General features: G+C 41.3%; 2 protein-coding genes across 4 annotated transcripts in view; both read right to left on the bottom strand.

Moving 5' to 3' along the window:
- Window positions 1–8,557, bottom strand: part of dse (dermatan sulfate epimerase) — a 70,471-nt gene extending 61,914 nt beyond the window's left edge. Inside the window, exons 1-2 of one of the 3 annotated variants that reach the window (XM_023347236.1) lie at window positions 8,369–8,557; window positions 3,859–4,324 (exon numbers count right to left, since the gene is read on the bottom strand). In XM_023347236.1, the coding sequence (XP_023203004.1) occupies window positions 3,859–4,280 (422 nt within the window). In that variant the 5' untranslated portion in view covers window positions 4,281–4,324; window positions 8,369–8,557. Of the gene's footprint in view, window positions 1–3,858; window positions 4,325–8,368 lie in introns of those variants that run through there. The other 2 variants (XM_023347233.1, XM_023347235.1) reach the window with 2 other exon arrangements.
- A 213-nt stretch (window positions 8,558–8,770) lies between these two features.
- Window positions 8,771–23,253, bottom strand: part of nt5dc1 (5'-nucleotidase domain containing 1) — a 146,499-nt gene continuing 132,016 nt past the window's right edge. The window contains exons 13-14 of the mRNA XM_023347238.1: window positions 15,345–15,485; window positions 8,771–9,435 (exon numbers count right to left, since the gene is read on the bottom strand). Of these exons, the coding sequence (XP_023203006.1) occupies window positions 15,473–15,485 (13 nt within the window). The 3' untranslated portion in view covers window positions 8,771–9,435; window positions 15,345–15,472. The remainder of the gene's footprint in view (window positions 9,436–15,344; window positions 15,486–23,253) is intronic.

Raw genomic sequence — 23,253 nt, 5'->3', positions numbered from 1 at the left:
CATTCCTGCACTTTATATTTTATATTTAGATTTATATTCCGGAGTAACCTCATAACATTAGAACCTCAAAACATTGTTCTGAGCCGTATGCAATGAAATTTCGTTCTGTATACACCCTGTGCATGCAAAATGATAATAAAGTAAGTCTAAGTCTAAGTCTAAGTCTAAGAAGACTGGTTCCAGAACCAGAGCGATGTGTTGAGGCGAAATCGACTAATGCTAGCCGGAATCTCTCAAACTCACAATCTAGCTCCGGCTCCTTCCCCATCAGAGAGGTGACATTCTATGCCCCAAGAGCCAGCTTCTGCAACCAAGGGTCGGGCCGCCAGGGCCCCCCTCCCTCTGCCACCACCCATCACACACTGTACCCGACCCCTTGGGCTCCAATGGGCTCACCCACAGGTGGTGAGCCAATTGGAAGGGGGACCCATGTTTCCTCTTCGGGCTGAGCCCGGCTGGGCTCTATGGGTAAAAGCCCGGCAACCAGGCGCTTGCCAACGTGCCCCAACTCCAGAGTAGGGCCCCGGTGACCCACGTCCGGGCGAGGGAACACTAAGTCCATTGTTATAACTCATCATAAGTCATCATAAGCAGCACACATATTCAAAAATTTTGGCAGAACTTGGTGTTCCAAGTCTCGAGTTGACTGGCCTCGACACGGGACTTGAAATGTGTTTCATGCCCTCATGCTTAGACCCATCTAACATGTTTTTGGACATCCAAACAAACACGACGAGATAAAAAGCAATATGACAGCACACATAATGAACCTGTCACCTTTAGGTTTTCTTAGAAAAACAGAACTATTTTCTGTGCAGTGGTTTTCAGGAGGTGTAACTAGAAACTCAACACAAAACTTCCCTGATTTCTGCAGAATTTCTTTTTGGAGGTGACCCTAAACAACTATTGCAGACTTGAGCTTCTAACAAATAACAAACCATGCTCAGACATGTCTGTCAGTCAGTTCTTTCAGTAATACAGCAGTTAAATCACAATTCCTTTAATAAATATTATTTATATAAACAGTGGGCTCAAAGAAAAACTCCCACATCCAGGCAGATTTTCTTTGCCCCACTCACAGCAAACCCCATTTCTTTCCCAACATAACTGCATTTGCCTCTAGAGTTTAACAAACTTTGAAAACAGAGAACAGCCAAAAATACAGAAATTGTGGAAATATTCTCTACATATTCTAAGATGATCAAGTCTGTGCTTAGTAAAAGGCCCAGTTTTTTGACCTAAGCATTCAAGTTCCAATCATTTTTAGTGAAGCTGTCATGTAACACTGTTATATCACTGCATGGACTATAAACAGGAATCAGAGCCATGTGAAGTTGTCCTTGAATAGTCTCTTGGAACGTGAGACTCAGTCTTGACTATTCACAGAATTGGGTACATTTACTCAATTACATTTCCTCTACATTTTTAACCCCTTAATCCTCACCTCCTAAATCACCAAAAACAGTAAAAAGGTATACCCAAATTAAATCAGCTGCTGTTCTTGAACAATTTGGAGTACATGCAAAAGCTTGGTCTCTTTATGAAGATGACAAGCTAAATTTTCTATTTTTGCAGTCAAAAAATACTTTAACTGTAAATAGTTTGCAGCTATTATGTTTGTAACAAATTTAAATTTTTTTTTTTTTTGCTCCATCCAGATTTTTCATTTTTATTTCTTGTAAATGCACATTGAGTGTTGAATGTAAGGACTAGAAAATACAATAAAAATTTACCAGAATCCTCTGGTAGACACAACATTACTGATAAAGGAAATTATTTACAATTATATAAGTAACATAGCATACCTAGGGATCAGGGGGGGTTAGCGTACAGTCAGACCTCCTCCTCCTTCTTGCAATACGCTGTCCGTCCGTCTCCCCCCCAGCGCTCAACGGTACGCTTGCACTCCCCTCCTACCCCCACCATCTCTCCTTCTTATTCGAAACTCCCCCGCCCCGTTCCTCCCACGCCAACATTCCCTCGGCCCCCATTCTTGCTCTTCAGTACGCTCTTCCCACCTCGCTCTGACTGTAACAACGGACGACTAAAAGTTTCCAGTATTCTCTCGGATCCAAAACTTGTCAGCTCTTACGGCCATAATCATCCACTCCAGTGAGTTGTGAAGTTCTGCTGAAGAAATAGATCTAGTTTTGACACGTTCTGACAAAGTGTCTCTCCGTGGCTCGCCGTTGGTGAGGAAAAAGTCCTGTAAACACCGTTACGCATGAGGGCGCACAGAACCTGACTTTGACGCAGCACAGGCGCACACATTACGCATGGTTACACATGCATCTGGTGGATTCATGTCAAAACAAACCCCCAAATGCCTTATATCCTTATGACAGGACGCGTGTTGGCTACACATCGGTGACTTTAGATTTAGTTTCCGAGTTGATCAGTCAGAAATATTCCAGAAAGAATAGAGGCATGTCAAAACGAGCTCTCTGGATATTATTGGCTCGGAAAAAGCCATTTCATAACATTATTGGTTGAATGCGGTGTCAATCAAAAGAGTGTGTGTGTGGAGGGGGGTACGGGGGGAGGCTCTAAGCTCCCCAATAAAAGCGTCCTAATGGACACCGACAGAGTTTAAACCCTTAAATCTTACCGCTGGAAAATAAAATGGAAAAACAGCACGAGGGCATTCCGGTGCAGGTTAAGGGATTTAAATAACTTTTATTAGTATTATTATTACGCTGTACTTTTTGCTTTACTTGAGTAATTGTATTATTAAGTATTGCTATTCTTACTTGAGTAAACTTTCTGGATTCTCCACTGAATGAATAACAAACATGTTTTAACCAAAAATTCACCAGGCAAAGACACACACCTGCAGTTTTTGTCAAAGTTTCATAAGTTTTATATTGAAAGAAACTGATTTGGGAAAAAAAAAATATTTTGCCTGATTCTGTCATTTTTTGCCACTTATGTGAATTATTGTACTTTTGGTTCTTAAAATAACAAAATTTCCACTTAGCTTTATAATTTGATACATCTGATTATGTAATTTTAAAATATTACATAATTGATAATTTCATCAGTTACTCATACACAAGTACTTGACTTTTTATCAAATGCTTTTTTACTCTTACTTGAGTAATTTCTTGAACGGTTACTTTTTACTTTTACTTCAGCAAAAGTATGTTGAAGTAGTGCTATTCTAATTTGAGTAAAAATATTTTGTACTCTACCCAAAAATGAATTTACCGTTTACTCAACCCACCTCTGACTATTCAGCTCACATCTGAACATTTCATTTCCTCTCCCTGGAGGAGTGGGGGAGGGGGCGTGCAGCAAACAGCTGCTCAGCATATTTCCTGAACTACAGCTTTATCTGCCCCAAAAGTAGCTTTACTAGAGTTCTACCCACAGAAGCACATGAGAACACCCAGGAGACTATGGAGAAGACATCTTCATCAGCTCCACCACCTCCAATCCTTTTCTGAACGAGACATTCTTTACTCTAATGCTCTAACACCAAAACTTAACCTTATCCCATAATCCTTAGCCTTTACATCCAACCATATCCCATACCCTGTGACCTTTCCCCTAACCAATGCTAAACCCAAACTACAGCAATAAGTTGTTAGTTGTATATCAATAGCAGACGGCCAGTCATGAACCAGAAAAGGAGTGGGACAAGTTTACTGTTGCATATGTGCCAGCTGGAAAGAATGTCTTGAAGAATTAGAAGGTGTTTCAGCCTATGGTGCTGAAAGACTACAACTGCTTATTATTGAATTACTGGATGAAAGGAAGGAAGGTGAATACCATTTAACATTCACTTTCAGAGTGACCATACCTTTATACATCAGTTCACATCTCATTGCTGCGAGTTAATTAAAACAGAAAATCTACCAACTAGGCTGAGCCGCCATCCTCTCCATGTAGTCCTTGGCCAGGTCGAGGGCCCCTGCCCTGTGCGGGTATAGCAGGCAGAACATGGACAGCACACCCAAATTGTTTCCATAGACCTCATTCCAGCGGGCAGTGAACTCTGTGGGGCTCCAAGGGGGCAGGTACTCCTCTGGGTGCTCCAGCATGGTCTCCCCAGCCTCCCGGATCCTCCTGGCCATCTGCCGATGAGTTCCTGCTGCTGCGTACTGTAGCTCCTCCACATCCCCACGGCTGAAGTACAACATGGGATGACTGTCATAGTTGCCTCCCATGAAGGAAATTCCCCCGGCAGGGTCCACTTCAGCTGCGGGAACTGGAGCAAGCAGGGGCCACAGCAGACTTATGAAGAAGACTGTGGGGGCCCCACGGGTGTGGGTTCTCATCGTCTCATCAGAGAGGGGACTGCTGCATTGCCGAAGGAGTTCAGCTGAGAGGGAGAAAAGAGGATTAGGGAAGGCCAGCCAGAGTTTTCGTACCAGAGCCCTGCATTCCTTGAATAATGAGTTCCAGCTGTAGGCCTGATGATGCAGGCTTTCCATACTCATATCTGCCATTACTGAGCTGCGTCATAAATGCCTGCAGATACAATATTCTGGTTAAGACAAGCAAACCTTAAATCAAACCCTACTGCTTCACAATGACCCAATAGTTCTGCTCGGAACTGGCCAGGAAATTCCATGACTTATTTCAAGTTTTGGCTCAGTGAAAAAGTTCAGAAGGGATCCAAATGATTTTAAGACAGGAGTCAGGAATCCCAGTACACATCACATTTTAACACAGGATGACATGTAAAGCTGGTATTCCTCCTCAAGCTAATTTGACATTTGACCCCTGAAGAGGTTACATTCCTTTGTGGTGAACATGAGACCGAAAAGTGGGGACTAATTTATCATACTGAAGTATCACTGGGAGGGTAATCACCTTGAGTTAAAATGACTGGACAGATCTCAAATTAGGTCACTAAAAACAGCTACATTTATCCTTGTAGATGTTGAGAGATTTAGTTATAGGCTTATTAAAAAGGGTCAGTTTTTGTCAGTTCTATATCTTTTAAATGGTTCAAGATTTGCCCTTAAAAACTAACATATTTGTATTCAAAAGATAGTTCACTTGCAGCCCGTATCCGTAAAAGAATAAAAAAGCGTTATTCACATGGCTGTGGACAGAAATCTTTGTAAATTGCTAAAGATTGAGCTAAAAAACAATTAGATTTTACATGTGCTTCAATACTGATAATGCAGTCTCAAATTTGTATCTTGAGCTTTGTTACTCTGTTAAAATAAATGTGTAAAGCATATGTTCACATAATTTGTGGGAGGGAATGAAAGACCATAATATTGCAGAAGGTTCCAACTTAGTCAATCCCCCATTTTACACCTAAACATTGTCATTTCATTCATTCCTACTTTTATTTCATACCTGTTTCAGATCTATGTACTCAAATCAGAGCCTAGAAGAAGATTTTCCTCTTGTAGACCATGAGTATAACTTTAAAAATTAATAAAAATTTTTTTAGTCAAAGCAGTAATAGAAAGGCATCAACTGATCGATGGCAAAACAACAAAAAGTGAGTACAAAAGGTCACAAGAACCTAATGAAACCACACTTAATGTAGAGCTATGACTGTGTTGATTCTGACAGTGAAAAAAGGAGAAAAGAAAACTAGCACCGCTTCACCTCATTTAGGTATTAATATTAAAAACAGAACACAAAAAGGTGAAATTCACAGATTTTTCCGCTCAGTACATCGAAATAACCAGAACCACTATCCAAATGCACCACAAGTGTGGAACAAACTTCCAGAAAACTGCAAAACAGCCCAAACACTGAGTTTCTTTAAATCAAGGCTCAAAACATACCTATTTAGATTTGCCTTTGATTAATAGTATGTTGAACAATGATCAACATATTTGATGTGTATTTCCTTGATGACTTTGATGATGGCATTTGACAAAATGTAATACTTATTGCTTGTTTCATAATAAATGACTATATGTTGTTTATATGATTATCTTTAAAAATGATCTTTTCGTTGAAATAGATAAAAAGGAACTTTTCACTTTGACTATAGCGCATAACCCATATAAGGAGGCTTTAGTCCTTGACGTGGCTGTCGTAGGCTCGACTCCTGGCCTGATGACCTTTGCCGTACATCTTCCCCAATTTTCATTACTCACCTTCCTGTCTAACTACTCTAAAATAAAGGTCACTTGAGCCAAAAAAAACTTTAAAAATATATTTATTTGTTTACTTCTTTATTTCAAATAAACTAAATAATTTGAGTAAGACTGACTTAAAGTTGTCAAGTTAAACCAACTTAATAAATTAAGTTGGATGAACTAAACTGAATTACTTGTTACCAATTCAAGAAATTCAATTAAGTTGGTTCAACTATTTTCTTTTGTCAGTGTAGAACATCCAATTACCGTATTTTATGCACTACAGGGCGCACCTAAAAACCTTCAATTTTCTCAAAAGCCGACAGTGCGCCTTATAATCCGGTGCGCCTTATATATGGACCAATATTGAGCCACAACAGGTCTCGCAACTACGGTAAGCAGCCGGCGAATTCATTTTTCCCCGTAGAAGAAGCACGCGGTGCATGCTGGGATATATGACTGCGCGAAGCATGCCATTTCATTTCCATTTGTGTGTTTGTGTAAAGATCCCAAAATGGCTCCTATTAAGAGACACGCTTACGACGCAGAGTGAACGGAATCACTTTAATTAATTTCAGAGAGCTGGGTTGATTAGTTTGTCTGGTGAGCTCAATTAAAGGAAATCTACTTAAGAAGGATGTTCCACATTATTAAGCAGGCCACAGGTTTCAAGCAATATGGGAAAGAGAAAGGATCTCTCTGCTAACAAAAATCATCAGATAGTGTTGTGCCATATGACAAGGTATGAAAACATTAGACATTACTGCTGGTGTCTCTGGAACCTCAAGGTGGAGAGGCTTGCGGTGCATGAACCTACTATTCTGCCTCCCCTAAACAGTGCTCATTAGCAGAAATGGTTCATGTAATTTCAAACATGAAGATTAATTTTCAAACAGACTTGTTCACTGATGACTGCTGTGCAACCCTGGATGGTCCAGATGGACGCAGTAGTGGATTGGTGGTGGATGGCCACTACTTCCTTGCTGTGACGTCAGCAAGGAGGTGGTGGAGTCATTTTTTGGAAATGACTCCACCGAAATCATTGGGAGAGAGCTGGTCAGCCCCTACAGAGTTCCCGAAGGTGTGAAAATGACCTCAGCAAAGTATATGGACTTTCTGACTGATCACTTTCTTTCATGGTTCAAAAAGAAGAGCCGTACCTTCAGTAGCAAAAGCATCTTCATGCATGACAATGCACCATCTCATGCTGCAAGGAATACCACTGTGTCATTGGCTGCTATGGCTGCTAAAGGGGAGAAACTCATGGTGTGGTCACCATCCTCCTCTGACCTCAACACTATTGAGAACCTTTGGAATATCGTCAAGCAGAAGATCTGAGGGTGGAATGCAGTTCATATCAAAACAGCAGCTCTGAGAAGCTATTCTGACATCCTGCAAAGAAATTCAAGCAAAAACTTTCCACAAACTCACAAGTTCAATGGATGCAAGAATTGTGCTGTGATATCAAAAAAGGGGTCCTATGTTAACATGTAATTCGGTCTGTTAAGATGTTTTTGATTGAAATAGCTTTTGGTTTTAGTACATGTGACCACTTAATGCTGCACAATGACCGTTTGCAGTTCTTTATAATCCATAAAATGTTTAGAAAATCTGCTGTGCATAATAATTTGGAACAGTGCATTTTGAGTTTTTATTTCTTAAAAAAATACTGTTCTCATGGGGAGCTTTGTTCAGTAAAATTTGATTTATACTGTAATAGTTCATGACGTGAAAATTATACTGACCAACATTTGCATTGACCATTTAAGAAAATCTGAGAAAATATCACTTGCATGATATTTTGCAAGTGATAAAGTTGAGTGTGTAATAATGAAACTAGAGTTAATCGGGTTTCCGCGTTGCCGGGTTTCCGCGTTGCCCACTAAGTGGGATTCCTGTGAGCTTTTGTCACAGTGAAGGGTAGATCTGTTTATTAACTAAATCACTAAAACCACGATGAATACCCGACTGTCCATCATCGGTCCTCCGGTTCCACCGTGGACCCGAACGGCACTAAACAGAACTACTTGTTCCATGAGAAGCCGTCCCTTCCGCCGCTGTCTCGTCACCTTTTCTTTCTCTAACTTCCACCTTCTTACTCCCTTCTTTCTGAGACTCTCTTTTTAACATCTCACATCTTTATCACTCTCCGTGACTCTTCAGTTTCAAACTAACCACTCACTCAAAAACAACCCAATATTAGGCCGAGATTCGTGGTATTGGTAAGCCGCATCCACAACACACAGGCAACCCTGCTCCCGTCGACCATGAAGAGCCTTCGGCAGTAGAGGAGGAGAACTTGGCCAATTTACCTGTCAGAAGAAAGCCCAAAGCCCGACCTCGAAGCCATGTTCCGCCGTCTCACCAGATGCGACTCCCGCTGGATCACCGATAGGTTGGACCGGCGCTGATTTGGTGTTCGGAAGCGGACCGAAGTTATGGAGTGAAGGAAAGTCTGAGGGGAGGGAGCTTCGTGCTGGGGAACGAGGAGGGGCAGCAGGGGAGAGAGGCTTCATGAAGACCTGATGGAGGAGAGTGGGAGCCCTCCTCCCATGGCCCACAACTAAAGCAGCTCACTTACTCTGTGCCATTCCACGGAGACAGCTGCTCAAATGGATTTAATCAAAAACATCAAAATCTTCTTCAATAACAATAATTAACTTGATGACTTCATAAAAGTTCACTTAAATCTGTATTTATTATACAAGTTATAAATATGCATCTGTGTTAATTTCTCTGAGCAATATTATTGCTGGTTTGTTTCTTGCTTTTTCACTACAACTTAAAGATGTAACATTTAAGAAATATGTTTATGTCAGTATATCTTGGCAGTAAGACAGATCAATTGTGAGAAAAATTGAGCTTCTCACCCTGATCCCTATAGTCCTATTGCCATCCTTCTGGTCAGAAATAAACAGAGCAAGGAGGGGCTTAATGCTGCCACTCATGTTAGTATGAGCGTTCCTTAATGGAAGTATGTCTGTAGAACAACATTACTGGCGTCTCCGTAACTTCTCTTTCCACCTCTTAACAGAGAATGTCTGATTACATTTCAAAAGCATTATCATTGATCATAGTCCAGTTTTAATAACTAACCATAGTGATTTTTCAGTTTATAGAGAAGGCTAAATGTTGATAGCATTACATCTAGTGGGTTTATCCCTCCTGCGCAGCGCAGCACTGAAAAAAGCTTAGTCCACGCGGGCCCCACCAGGGCTGTTTAAACAACGGTCAGACCGGACAATCGGATCCCTTTTATTCTTCAGGTCAGCCATAGCAACACTATCTGAGAGCAAAGATGTCTTCTAACGGTTCCATCCGTTTGTGCCCGTCTTGTCAGAAGGGGTACATACGTTATGTCCTTCCACAGGCGCCGGATCTATGGAAGTAAATATGTGCCATCAGAATTTGAATAAAAAATGCCTCTGAAATTTGAATGTTGTATATTAGTGCTTACTTTTTCAGTGTTAAAATAAATTCAGAATATATTTTTAACATGAAAAAATTTCAGTGTCATTATTTGTACATGAAAAAACAATCAGTGTCATTATTTGTACATGGTTGCAATTTTCATGTATTAAAAAAATTCACATTCCTATTTCAAAGTGATCAAATTTTCAATATACATATTTTTCACAGTTTAAATTTTCAGTGTTAAAAAATTCAGCATATAAAAAAATTCAACTTTTCAAAATTCAAATGCAATATTTTCAGTGTCCTCCAATTCAACTTGCTCAAATTCGCTGTCTCAAATTCAACGTCTAAAAATTCGCTGTAAAAGTGGCGAGGTTACTTCAGGTCACAGACATTAGCAATGGATGTCAGATCCCAGGACCCAGCTAATCACGTGACGCAACCGTCATATTGAAGAAACACCAGCGTCACCGAGGCTGGCGACCATGGAGGCGACCGCAAATCCAACGGTGAGTTTAATGCTTTCATATTTCTGTAGTATATTTTATTTTGCGCATGAAGTTTGATACATTATCTTAAAGCTTGATTTAAAACACGGTTTTGGGCCGTTGTTAATCTTACGCCATGTAGTGCTAGCATATTACCTCTAGCTACCTCCTAGCCCCCCCAGCCCGTCCCCGCTGCCCCTCACCCAATTTACCCCGTTTTATTTCAAAAAGAAATACCACTTGCGCCAAGTCTAGAATCTTGAAAGAGAACTGATGGGTGGCGACTTTCTGGGTTGTTTGATGTTGTCTTAGGTGAGACTGAGACAGGCATTCTTATTAAAGTGTAATTTTTCAGGAGATGCTACCGCTAATGTACTAAGCTAATATGGCTGCCTTGTGTGCTTCAAGGAGGGGCTGTGATAACTACCGACATTAATTATAACCACAACCCCATTCTGTTCAGCTACTGTATTGTTCAGGTGACTTCATTTATGAATTAATTAAGAAATTTGTTGTCATCACAACATCATCCAAAATGCTGCTTCTCTTATCTGACAAGTGTTGATATACAATATTAATTTACATTCTTTTTACTTTGCGGTATAAAACCTCTTCCGTTACCTAGCAACACTATAAACAACTCCCTTTGTTTTTTCAATTGATTTTAACTCATTTTCAAGAAAAATATATGCTTGTAAGTACATATTTTAACTTATTTCAGATTAAATATCATAATTTAATTTATATTACTGTGATTTCTCAATACTGACCTACTGATTTCAAAATGTTTTATTTTACTGACAATTCTTTTGACATGTTTTTCTTTCTCTCTCTTTTCAAGGAACTTTTGCTGGATCATATTTTTGATAGACTCCGTGATCGTTTGGAGCATGTTCTTGAACGTATGCCCCTGGATCTGGATTTCCTGGACTTTATCTGCACTCTAGAACTAATTTTTTTAAATGCCATGTCTTGTCAGATAGATGTTCCTTCAAATATTTTGGATGCGTCGGCTCATTTGCACAGACTAATTAATTTAGAAAAACAAAGTGAAGAACAACAAACAACTGTTGTGCATATTGAGCAAGGACCAGCTGGGCGACAACGGATAGTCATATCCTCAGACTACCTTTGCAGTCTTTTAGAACTCCATCTCCCTGTCCCATGCATCGCCAAACTCTTGGGTATATCTAGACGGACTGTATATCGACGGATGGCAGAATCTGGTCTTTCAGTGAGGGCATTATACACCACCATGTCAGATGATGACTTAGACCAATGTGTGAGAGAGACATTAAATCAGGCATGTCAAACTCAGTTTGACTCTGGGGCCGGATCCAGACTTTCTGTTCTCAGGTGGGCCGGATCAGTAAAAGAATGTCAACTCCAAATATTTAGCTTTGTTTTTCAGTACTATGTGTTATCATTCAGCCTACATTTGTGGCCTACCCTACATATTATAATTATAGATGACAAGGGATCTTTTCTGAGCACAACACATTTATTCAACAAACAATGGAAAAAAATGATTTTCATGTTTGGGTATGAAGGTGTTAACTGGTTTATTTTAACAGTTGATTGAATGCAGTTTTACACCTGAACCAACTCACCACAATAACAAACTCAAGTGGGAGCTATGAAAAAAATATTTTCGCCTTAATTGTCATACTGCTTTGAAGTAAATACAAAAAGTGCAGTGCATGGGCAATAAGATTAGACTACGTCAGATCAAACTACTAGGCTGGGCCTACTGAAGCTGAGAACAAACTGCACAATATCAATTGTCTTTAATATGAAATCAGATGAATCTTATTTTTAATTATCTGTATTCACGAGTGCAAACAAATTTTGTGTCATCCCACTTTTTTTTCTCTCTCTCAATGCACTCCTGCAGTCTACTTGCTGCTGCTGGCTCCTGAAACTTGGCATCTTTTTGCCTTCACAAGTGCATCGATATTAGGTGTCAAATCCTGAGTAGCAGCACATTTAACAATGTCATTCAAGTGTTTATGTGTTAACCTTGAGCGCTGCTTTGTTTTATTATTATTCATTACCGAAAACACCTGTTCACAAAGATAAGTAGTCCCAAACATGGATAGAACCTTTGCAGCCATGGCTGTTAATTTGGGGTAACCTGGCACGAGATATTGATAAAACGTATCCAATCCCACTGACCTAAATTTATCCTTCATAGCGGAATCGCACTGCAAGTCAATAAGCTCGAGTTGAATGTCAGCTGGCATATCAGAAGGCTTCGCTGTAAATGGCAAGCGAAAAAAGCCAAATTTGTTTTGAAGTTCACCGAATACCTGAAACCTCTGCTCAAACTCTTGCAGCAAATCTGTTATGTTATCTTTATATTTATCCAAATCATTATCGGGACGGCCCGGTGCCTCCGGACGCACAGCTGTGAGACAAGAGAAATGCGCGGTGTCACCGTTGGATAGCTGCGTCTCCCACAGTGACAGTTTCATCTTGAACGCACTTATGCTGTCGTAATATTGAGTGACAACTCTGTTACGGCCCTGCAATTTAGTGTTAAGTGTATTCAAGTGTTGTGTAATATCAACCATGAACGCAAGATCCTGCACCCATTCCTTGCATTTAAGTTCCTTTACTGGGCATCCCTTCTTCTCCATGAACTGTCCAATTTCCCCTCGTAGCTCAAAGAAGCGCTTAAGTACTGCACCTCTGCGTAACCACCGCACGTCAGTGTGGTATGGTAGGCCAGCATGAATGTCATTATCACTGAGAAATGTGTCAAACTGACAGTGATTTAGCCCGCGCGCTCTGATGAAATTGACAGTTTTCACAACCACACTCATAACATGGTCCATTTGCAGTGTTTTACAACATAACGCCTCCTGATGTAAAATGCAATGAAATATCCAAAACTCTTGTCCTCCATTTGCAGTCTGTACTTTGTCACGGAATTTTGTGGCAACGCCTGCCTTTCTCCCGATCATTGATGGCGCACCGTCGGTAGCCAGGCTCACGGCACGGGACCAGTCCGCTCCCACCTTGTCCAGCGCGCCAACGAGAGCGCTGAAAATGTCATCTGCTGTTGTGGTGTTATTCATAGGCACCATTTCAAGAAGCTCCTCGGTGATGGTCAAAGTTTCATCAACACCTCTAATGAATATGGCCAGTTGAGCAATATCTGTGACATTGGTACTCTCATCTATTGCAATTGAAAATGCGATAAATGACTTGATTTTCTCTTTCAGTTGGCTGCTCAAGTCACTTGAGAGTTCTGTCACCCGATCTGCGACAGTGTTCCTTGTTAGACTAATATTGGCAAAAGCAGGTCGCTTTTCAGGGCACACGACTTCTGCAGCCTTCAGCATGCATGTTTTTACAAACTCCCCATCAGAAAATGGCTTGGATGCCTGCACTAGCTCGTTGGCAATAATGTAGCTGGCTCTTACAGCCTCATCAGAAATATCGCGGCTGCGTGTAAAAGTAGACTGCTGTTTCTTCAGACCAGCGACCAATTTGTTTATCTCGTCTTTCCTTATTTGTCCATTCAAGTGGTCAAACTTTTCTTTATGATTAGTCTCATAGTGGCGCCGAATATTAAACTCTTTGAATACTGCAACTTGCTGATTACATACCAAGCACACTGGTTTTGCGTTCACTTCCGTGAATAAATACTTCTCAGTCCATTTTTCCTGGAACCCTCTGCATTCTGTGTCCACTTTTCTTTTTTTTGACAGTGCCATTTTGGGAAGGGTGTGTTGACCGATAACTTGTTTAGTAGTGGTGAATGGTGAAGTAAGATTGCCAGTTTATTTTTACTTGGACGCATCACATTGCGAATGTTTACATCCTGTTACTAACTCGTATCAGTGCCGCATGCTGGACGTGAGCGCTTTTACACATTTACTGCCCTCTAGCGGCCGGAGGGAGCATTTGGTTTGTATTTATTTTTTAAAAAATCACAATTTTTGATAGAAATGAGCTAGAGACTCGCTTTTTTTTTTGACATACTCAGAAATTTATGCCGGGCCGGATTAAATCATCCAACGGGCCGGGTCCGGCCCGCGGGCCGTATGTTTGACATGCCTGCATTAAATCTAGGCAGCCTCACTCTGGGTACCGAATGGTAAAGGCCCTTCTGCAAGCCAGAGGACTGAGGAGCTACAATCGAAAGCCAACTTCAGCTTCGATCCAGAATCAGTTAGGATCGCTGCCACAGCTAGAGGATCGGACTGACGTTTCCTTCTGTGCAGTCCCGTTCTGTTTAGGATCCTGCTCAGAGTGTGCATGCTATTATTGGTTTGAACCACAGTGCAAAGCAGCATCCGTATCTCTGTGTTTTAGGCTAAACATGAAGGGAAACTTGACCAAGTCCTGTTAGCCACTGTACTAGCCTGGCATAATATCGCCACTTCCTGGACATAAAATTTTCATGTTTATACAAGATGCATATCATGTTTTAACAAGATAACTATCACATTTTAATAAGATACGTATGACGTTATAACGTGATAGTGCTCGATTTTTTCCCCCTGGGTTAAATAGCAATAAGCTTCCGTACCAGTTTCAAAATTCACCATTTATGAAATGTAAAGCAAAATGCTGATCATGTTACCACAAAGGTGAATTTTAGTGTATTTATGGTAGACATGTTTAAGAACTAAAATGTTCTAAATTTGTAATTTGATTGTTTTTTCTTTACTCAAAAGGAACCTAGTAAGTACATTTGTACATTGTTCTAGGACTTTAAATTTCTTGCATTATAAGAATCAGAAAAAAGTTTTGTTTGTCTTATGTAATTTATTTTCTAATACTTCAAGCATATATGAACTCATCTAAGTACATTCAATAAAATTTTGCATAAAAAACAATTTCAGTTTCATATTTAAAACTGCCTGTATAAACAGTAAAGACTCAGAGAAATGAAATACCTACTCTGAACATTGTGTCATTCTAGTTCCTCTAGTTTTGAATTTGACAAAACTAGAGGAACTAGAGTAACACGTTACTCTAATGAGTAATACATATGATTACTATGTATCATATGTATTACATACATTCATATGTATTGAATTCATATTCAATACATATCAATAAGTTCATATGAATACGTTCATATGAATTCAATACATATGAATGTATTGAATTTTTATTCAATGAATATGAATTCAATACATTCATATGTATTGAATCACTTGTTCAATACATATGATTATATGTAATCATCTGACAAAATCAGAAAATTGAATTGATTCTACATTTCAACAAAACTTTCATTTGAACAAAGCTGCTTCACAAACAAAGAACTGCTACAGCTTAAATGTAGATTTTTATTTTTTTTACAGGTCGATCATTCAAAGCAAGCCAAAGCCAGTTTGCATAGAGGAAATGCATGCTAAAAACTCACCACTGAAAGATTTGTAACTCCTGTAGTAGCAAGTGGGAGCTGTTGGGTAGTTTCCATGAACAATCTCCACAGACAGACTTGACGGCAGATTTTCCCATCCGGTCCAGAATGTCATCATGTCTTTCAGTTCAGGTGGTGTGGCTTTGGAAGAGAACAAAGCCACAATCACATTTTCAATTCTAATTTACCATACGTCCGCAACTTATGGATAACTTAGTATGTTTGTAAGACTAAAGTAACTGGAAACATTCAAGACAGTTTTACTTTTTATTAAAATCCACATCAGTTCTAGAGCCACATGTTGAGATAGAGCTAGACTACACAGAGAGAACACACAAACATGCATGCAATTCAACTGTTTGAATTTTGAGCTAAGATTAAAACTGAATTGTGAGTTATCACAGCCCCTCCTTGAAGCACACAAGGCAGCCATATTAGCTTAGTACATTAGCGGTAGCATCTCCTGAAATATTACACTTTACTAAGACTGCCTGTCTCAGTCTCACCTAAGACAACATCAAACCCAGAAAGTCGCCACCCATCAGTTCTCTTTCAAGATTCTAGACGTGGCGCAAGTGGTATTTCTTTTTGAAATAAAACGGGGTAAATTGGGTGAGGGGCAGCGGGGAGGGGCTGGGGGGGCTAGTAGGTAGCGAGAGGTAATATGCTAGCACTACATGGTGTAAGATTAACAACGGCCCAAAACCGTGTTTTAAATCAAGCTTTAAGATAATGTACGGTCGCCGGACCACCTCCGTGGTTTCCGCCTCCGGGGTTCCCGCCTCCAGCGCCGCGCACGGCCGCCGGACCACCTCCGGGGTTCCTGCCTCCGGCGCCGCGGACGACCACCGGACCACCTTCGTGGTTCCCACCTCCAGCGCCGCGGACGACCGCCGGACCACCTTCGTGGTTCCCGCCTCCAGCGCCGCGGACGACCGCCGGACCACCTCCGTGGTTCCCGCCTCCTTTGCCTCCGCCCACCCTGTGGGTAGTTTTTGTTGGTTTTGGACTCTTGGCCCTTCCTGTGCCTCCGCCCACTCCGTTGGGTCGTTTTTTGTTGTTTCTGGACTCTGGCCCCCCGTCCAGCGCCCCTCCGCCCACCCTTGTTGTGTTTTTTTTTGGTGGATGTTTTTTTGGGCGTCTGGTAGCCGCCCTTGAGGGGGGGGTACTGTCAGGATCTGTGTTTTTCTGTGTTTATTTAGAGTTTTCTGTGTCCTTAAGTCTCTTCGTTGTCCTGTCCTCCCCTTGATTGTTCCCAGGTGTGTCTCGTTTCTGTGATTACCCTCCTGTGTATTTAAATCCACCTGTGTTCCTTGTTCCTCGTCGGGTCCTTGTCAACGTCAATGTCTAGTCCGTTCGTTATCAGTGTGTCCATGTGCCTGCTGCTCGTTGTTTTAGACTGAGTTTCTTCATTAAATCGTTATTCATCTTACCTGGGTCCGCTGCGTCACCACTTCATGACATTTAGTACAGATAATGGGCATACCCTATTCTGCGTCTGCTAGTAGTTTAAATTGATTTCAGCTACATACTTTTACAAGAATATTCAGATTTTAACATGCATTTTCTTAGTACTAAATATTTAAATTTACTCTTACCCAGGGACAGCTGGTATAAGTGGGGCCCCTCGGTTTGCGACTCATTGGGTCTAATTTTGAAAAGACCAGGGCCAGCCTGCGGCCACAGGATTCATCCAATCAGCATCGACTTGCCTCGAGGGCGAGTGTGTGTGGGCGTGGTTTGGCAGACTGAGTAGGTGTGATGGCGAGCAATATTAGCATAAACAAGGTGGATTATTTAATCAATAATCCTTTTTGCTTAATGTCTATTGAGGAAAAATTGGAGGTGAAGAAGTTGGGGCCAGACTGGGTTTGTGGATATTCAAATCCAGCAAAGAGATAAACGGCAAAACGAGAGTTTCTCGGTGACTTGGTTTAAACAAAATGAGTGGCAAGTGTAGCTAAGGAATCTCTTTTCTGCTTTCCGTGTTTGCTCTTTGGAGGAGACACAGCTTGGACCCAACAAGGAATTGTCGACCTGAAACATTTGTCGGAAAAAATAAAAAAACATGAATCCAGCATTAGCCACATTGGAAACAGTGTGAAATTGTCCCTGTTGGGCCGGGTTAACATCACCTGTCAACTGGATGATGGCCACCGCATTGCTGCACAATGAGCTGGTGAAAAAAAAACAGACATGGATTGTGGATTGCATTAAATTTTGCATCAGGTGGGGCAAGTGGGTCAGAGGTCGCAGAGTCGGTCCAACTCCTGACCATCTCAGCAGAGGACTTGGCGAGTGGAGAATTTAAGATCAGCGGTTGCTGCTTTTGAGTTAGCTCAGTTTCATTTTTTCCCTTTGCACATCATAAATTATTTTTACATTTTATTTTATGTGGCACAATGTTAGCTGTTTATAATGAGATTAAGCAACTATTTTTATCTGTCACTAAAAGGCACTTGTAACCTGCAACTCACAAAAACAAGTTAATTAATTTATACCATATATATAGGAAGTTGGGCCTAATCAGAAGATATTAAATTCTAGAGAACCCAGGTGTGAGCAACAACAGAACACACAGTGTCTACAAGAAAAGAGCAAATATTTAATATAATAAACAATTGTGGATCCACATTTAAAACAGACAAACAAATACTGCGCGCTTTAAAAAAAAATAAATAAATAAATAAATTGAATACTTCAGTCTCCAATGAATTAATTCTTCAGTCTCAAAGTCTCTCAGCTGGTGACCAGTCGGGTCACTATCTACCCGTGCGCCTGGTCCTCTGGGCTGGGGCTCGCCATCCAGTTTCAGGTGAAGAGGGTCTTGGAATCTTTGGCCCTCCAAGCCAAAAGTGTACTGTACAAACTCAAAAAAAAAAAACCTGACCTATAACAAGGCCAAAGTAAAACATTTTAGCACATAAGATGCTATTTAATCATTTCTCAAGTTCTTCTTATTTTTTTCTTTCATGTTGTATAACAAGTTAACAGAACACAATTTTTCCAACATATTAGTAAAACTAAATAGATTAGCTTATATGTGGTAAAAAAAAAGAATATAATATACATTCAATCTTAAAATAAATGCAATTACATAAAACAAATACAACATACACAACAATAACAATACAAAATCTTACAATCAATTTAATTTTATATTAAATTTTATAATTTAATAGGTATTTTAGCCAATTTTCACCAAATTTACTTAACCAACTGCCGAGCGTGTGCGATGACTAACCGATGCTCCGAGCTGTCAACGGCTATTTTTCGGGCTTCAGCTGGTCACGGGGGAAACCCTCCGAGATCTAATAAAACCGAATGTAGTATTTTGAATTATATATTTAGTGAATTTATATTAATATTGTTTTCCTTACCAATTTCCAGATTCGTCAATTTCTTTCTACCTCTTTACGGAAACGACCGTCAGCTGTTAGCTCTCAAGCGATCGCAGCGAAACAACCGTCAGCTGTTCTCAAGCGTTCTGAGCGAAGCAACCGTCAGCTGTTAGCTTTCAAGCCTGTCTGCCGCGCTCCGAACGAAACAACCGCCAGCTGTTAAAAAGGGGCGGGACGATCAACCCCATTGGCCGACACGAAACCAGACCGCGCCAGCCATTGGCTGCCTAATCTGTCAATAGAAGCTAACACTAAAAGCATATTTCACATTTTTTGAAGATTTACGTAATTACCTTTTAGCTATTTTGGTAGAATAAGACATTGAATCAACATCTATTATTTTTTCTTGTGTTTTTAAACACTGGGTTACACTGTCCCCCCTTGGAACATGCAAGTCCCTTTGCATAGGATGGGTTGTTTTGAAATGACAGGAATGCTGGAACCCTTAAAAGTGGTTTCAAGTTCAGGTTCTATCAAGGCACTAGTAAAAGCAAGGCTTAAGCCATGGAATAGGGACTGGGCAATGGATATGAGTGGGTTCCCTAACTGGCTATACTGGAGCCTCTTTGGTTGAGTGGTTTGTCTCTCTGAACGTCTCACAGGATTTGTGGTTTCATGACTTGGGTGGTTGGGTTTGTCCTCTGATACATTTTGGTCACATACACCTTCACTATGTAGGTTAGGTTCACTTTTACAATCACTACCATGGGTCAACCGTTCAGTATTTACTACTGCTTCAAACTTCTCTTCAGAAGGAACTACCGGGTCACTGCCAGGAACGTTATCACAATCGGGTACATTGCTGAATTCAGGTGTGTTGTCACATTCCGGTAAGTTGTCACATATAGGTAAGTTTTTAGGCCATGTCTGTTTTGGAATCTCATAAATTCGTGTGAATTTGATTGGCTCTGGGACAGGTTGTTCTCTAAGCCAATAGAACTCCTCGTTTTCAGGTTCAGGAAGATTGAATTCTTCATTTTGCTCAGGGGACTGCCGTGTTTTAGGTTTGCAGACCTGATTTGGCGGAGTTGGATTTTCTTCTGTGGGAGCAAGGAACCCGCAAGGTAGAAGAAGGTCACGATGGACAGTGCGCACTGACCCATCTTTAGTTTCAGACTTAATGGTGTAGACTGGCAGATCACCAGCTTGTTCTACCACAACATAAATGTCTGTCTCCCACCTATCGGCTAGTTTATGCTTACCCCTAAGACGAACGGCTCGCACCAAAACTCGGTCTCCAGGTTCTAGTTTGGATGGTTTTACATGCATGTCAAATCTGGCTTTATTTCTGTCAGCCATTTTGTTAGCATTTTGGATTGCTAGTTTGTAGCTTTCTTGGAGAGTTGTTCTCAGTTTTTCCACATATTGTGAGTGGGACTTAAAACTTTTGTTTTGGAGAGGTAGGTTGAATGCAAGGTCAACAGGTAATCTGGGTTGACGACCAAACATTAATTCATAAGGTGCAAATCCGGTTGTGTCATTTTTCGTACAATTGTACGCATGGACCAATGGTTTTACAAAGTTGCGCCACTGCGTTTTGTCTTTATGTTCTAAGGTCCCAAGCATACTTAACAAGGTGCGGTTAAAGCGTTCCACAGGATTCCCCCTAGGATGATAAGGAGTGGTTCGAATCTTGTGAATGCCCATGATCTTGCAAAGTTCTTTTATTACGTGTGACTCAAAATCTGGCCCTTGATCACTATGTAATCGTTCAGGGATGCCATAAGGAACTATAAAGTGATCCCAAAGACATTTTGCCACGGTTTGGGCTTTTTGGTTAGAAGTTGGAATGGCTATGGCATACTTAGTGAAGTGATCAGTTAGTACGAGCACATCCTTTGTGTTGCTTTGATCTGGCTCAATGGATAAGAAATCCATACAAACCAGTTCAAGCGGTCTGGTAGACTTTATGTTCACAAGCGCTGCAGCTTTGTCCGGAGGGGTCTTTCGCCGCACACAGCGGTTGCATGTTTTGATTCTGTTCTCGATGTCAGCTGCCATACGAGGCCAATAAAACCTTCCTCTGGCGAGATCGAGGGTACGCTCAATACCTAAATGGCCCATATCATTATGGAGACTGTGAAAAACTGCCTCACGGAGCTGCTCGGGTAGGACGAGCTGATGAGTGACACTGCCATCATCTTGGCGTGTTCGGTACAATATTTGGTTGTGCAGCTCAAGACGATTTAGTTCTCGAAGCAACAGACTTATATTTGGAAGTTCTGTTCTGACTGTAGGTGGAACCTTTTTACCAGTCTCAATTTGGATAATGACCTCGCGCAAGCAAGGGTCAGCTCGTTGCTCTTGTTTGAGTTGTTCAGCTGACAGGTGAGGCACGACTGGAAGACCACCACAATCATCTTCATTGACAAAGTCATCTGGTAAGGTGTTTACCGAGATGGCTAATGAGTGAACAAGAGGGGTAGGTTCATCTGAGAAACTACAACATAAGGGTCTCTCACAGATGGCTGACACCACCTCTTGGCTTAAACTGGTGTCTTGCTGTGCCAAATGAGTTTGGGTGAACTGCTGTATCCTGTCAAGCTCTTTTTGTGATACAGCATCATTTAATAACTCACCATGCGGTCGCCTTGAAAGACCGTCTGCATCAGAGTTGAGTTTTCCTGCTCTATATTGGAGCTTAAAGTTAAAGGTGGAAAGAGAAGCTAACCAACGGTAGCTCATTGCATCCATCTTAGCTGTTGTCAGAATATAGGTCAGAGGGTTACTGTCAGTAATGACAGTAAACTGGTTCCCATAAAGATAGTCTGCAAACTTTTCGGTTACAGCCCACTTTAGGGCCAAAAACTCTAACTCTAGCTTCGCTCCTGGATAACCCCCTGCTGGCATAAGCAACGACCCTTGTTTGTCCATTCTGTTCCTGATAAAGGGCGGCGCCAAGCCCTGTGGTGCTGGCGTCGGTATGAAGTGAGTACGGCAGCTAAGGGTCTGCTAATGCCAAGATAGGAGCAGAAGTGAGCTTCTCAATGATGTCTTTGAAAGCTTGCTCACAAGAGGGAGTCCACCGCTCACCAAAGGGTTTTTTCGGATCATGGTACTCAGCAGGCTTAGTTTTGGGTTTTGTGCTCTTACGCAGCGGTGGATAGCCTGATGTTAGATCTGTGAGAGGCTTAACAAGGCTCGAATAGTTCTTGATAAAGCGCCTGTAGTACCCCGAGAAACCTAAAAACGAACGAAGTTGTTTAAGGTCTCTGGGCACAGGCCAGCTACTCAGAGCTTTCACTTTCTCTGGGTCTGTCTCCACCCCTTTGTGGGATACTATGTGTCCGAGGTATCGCACCGAAGTTTGAAAAAACTTGCATTTTTCAGGAGACAGTTTAAGACCGTACTCTTTGAGGCGGTTTAGAACCTTCATTAATCGAGTTTCATGCTCCTCAAGTGTCTTGGAAAAGACAATGATGTCGTCAAGGAACACAAGAACTTCCTTTAAGTTCATGTCACCCATACATCGTTCCATAAGGTGCTGGAAAGTGCTGGGAGCATTTGTAATGCCTTGAGGCATTCTATTAAACTCCCAAAAGCCACTGGGACATACAAACGCAGTTTTTGGTTTGTCAGCTTCCTCTACTTCAATCTGATAGTAGCCAGATTTTAAATCAAGGACTGAAAACCATTTAGATCCAGTCAATGTAGAGAATGTTTCCTCCAAGTTCGGGAGCGCGTAAGCGTCTTTTACAGTCTGCAAATTGAGTTTTCTGTAATCTATGCAGAGACGGACGTCGCCATTTTTCTTTCGCACAACGACAATGGGCGAAGAGAACGGTGAAGTGGATTCTCGAATCACGCCTGCTTGTTGCAGCTCCTGTAAATGTTTACGGACGGCTTCTAGGTCATTGGGGTGTATGGGTCGTGCTTTGTGTTTGAATGGAGTTTCATCTGACAGTTTAATGTTGTGCTTGACTTGATCAGTCCGACCGAAATCAAGGTCATTTTGTGCAAAAACCTCTGGCATGTTATTGAGCTTATGCAAGATGTGCTCTTTCCACTCAGTACTGATAGGAGAGGACTCAAAGTTAAAAACCAGATTGTGTTTTTGACCGACTTCAGATTTGGAAGATCCCACTGAATGTTGGTGAGAGAGGACTCTCTGGAACGTGTGGATCTCTCCAATCACACATTTTTGAGGGATTGTCACATCATGTTCAGTTTCATTGGTGAGAACAACTGGTATCAGGTAGGGTGCTCGCTCAGGTAAGCTGATGAGACTTGGCTTTACTAGGACACCCCCAGGTAAGGTTGAAAAGGATGGGTGCTCTAGCAGCACGGATCTCTCTGTGGTATTAGCTGACACTGCTACCAAGCTTTCCAGGACAACTGTCTGGCCTGCTGGGACTAGCTGAGGGCCTTTGTTATACATGGTTGCTAGACCAAGGCTACTGCCTTTGGTCTGTTTGTGTCTTAACTCTAGCACTTTTAACACTGCCTTATAACCATCTGAAATGAGAGGCTGCAGTCCGGGACATGCTTCGTTATACAATTCATAAAGC

Source organism: Xiphophorus maculatus, chromosome 15, assembly GCF_002775205.1.
Source record: "Xiphophorus maculatus strain JP 163 A chromosome 15, X_maculatus-5.0-male, whole genome shotgun sequence".
NCBI lineage: Eukaryota > Metazoa > Chordata > Actinopteri > Cyprinodontiformes > Poeciliidae > Xiphophorus > Xiphophorus maculatus.
This window is presented reverse-complemented; position numbering and strand designations above follow the sequence as displayed.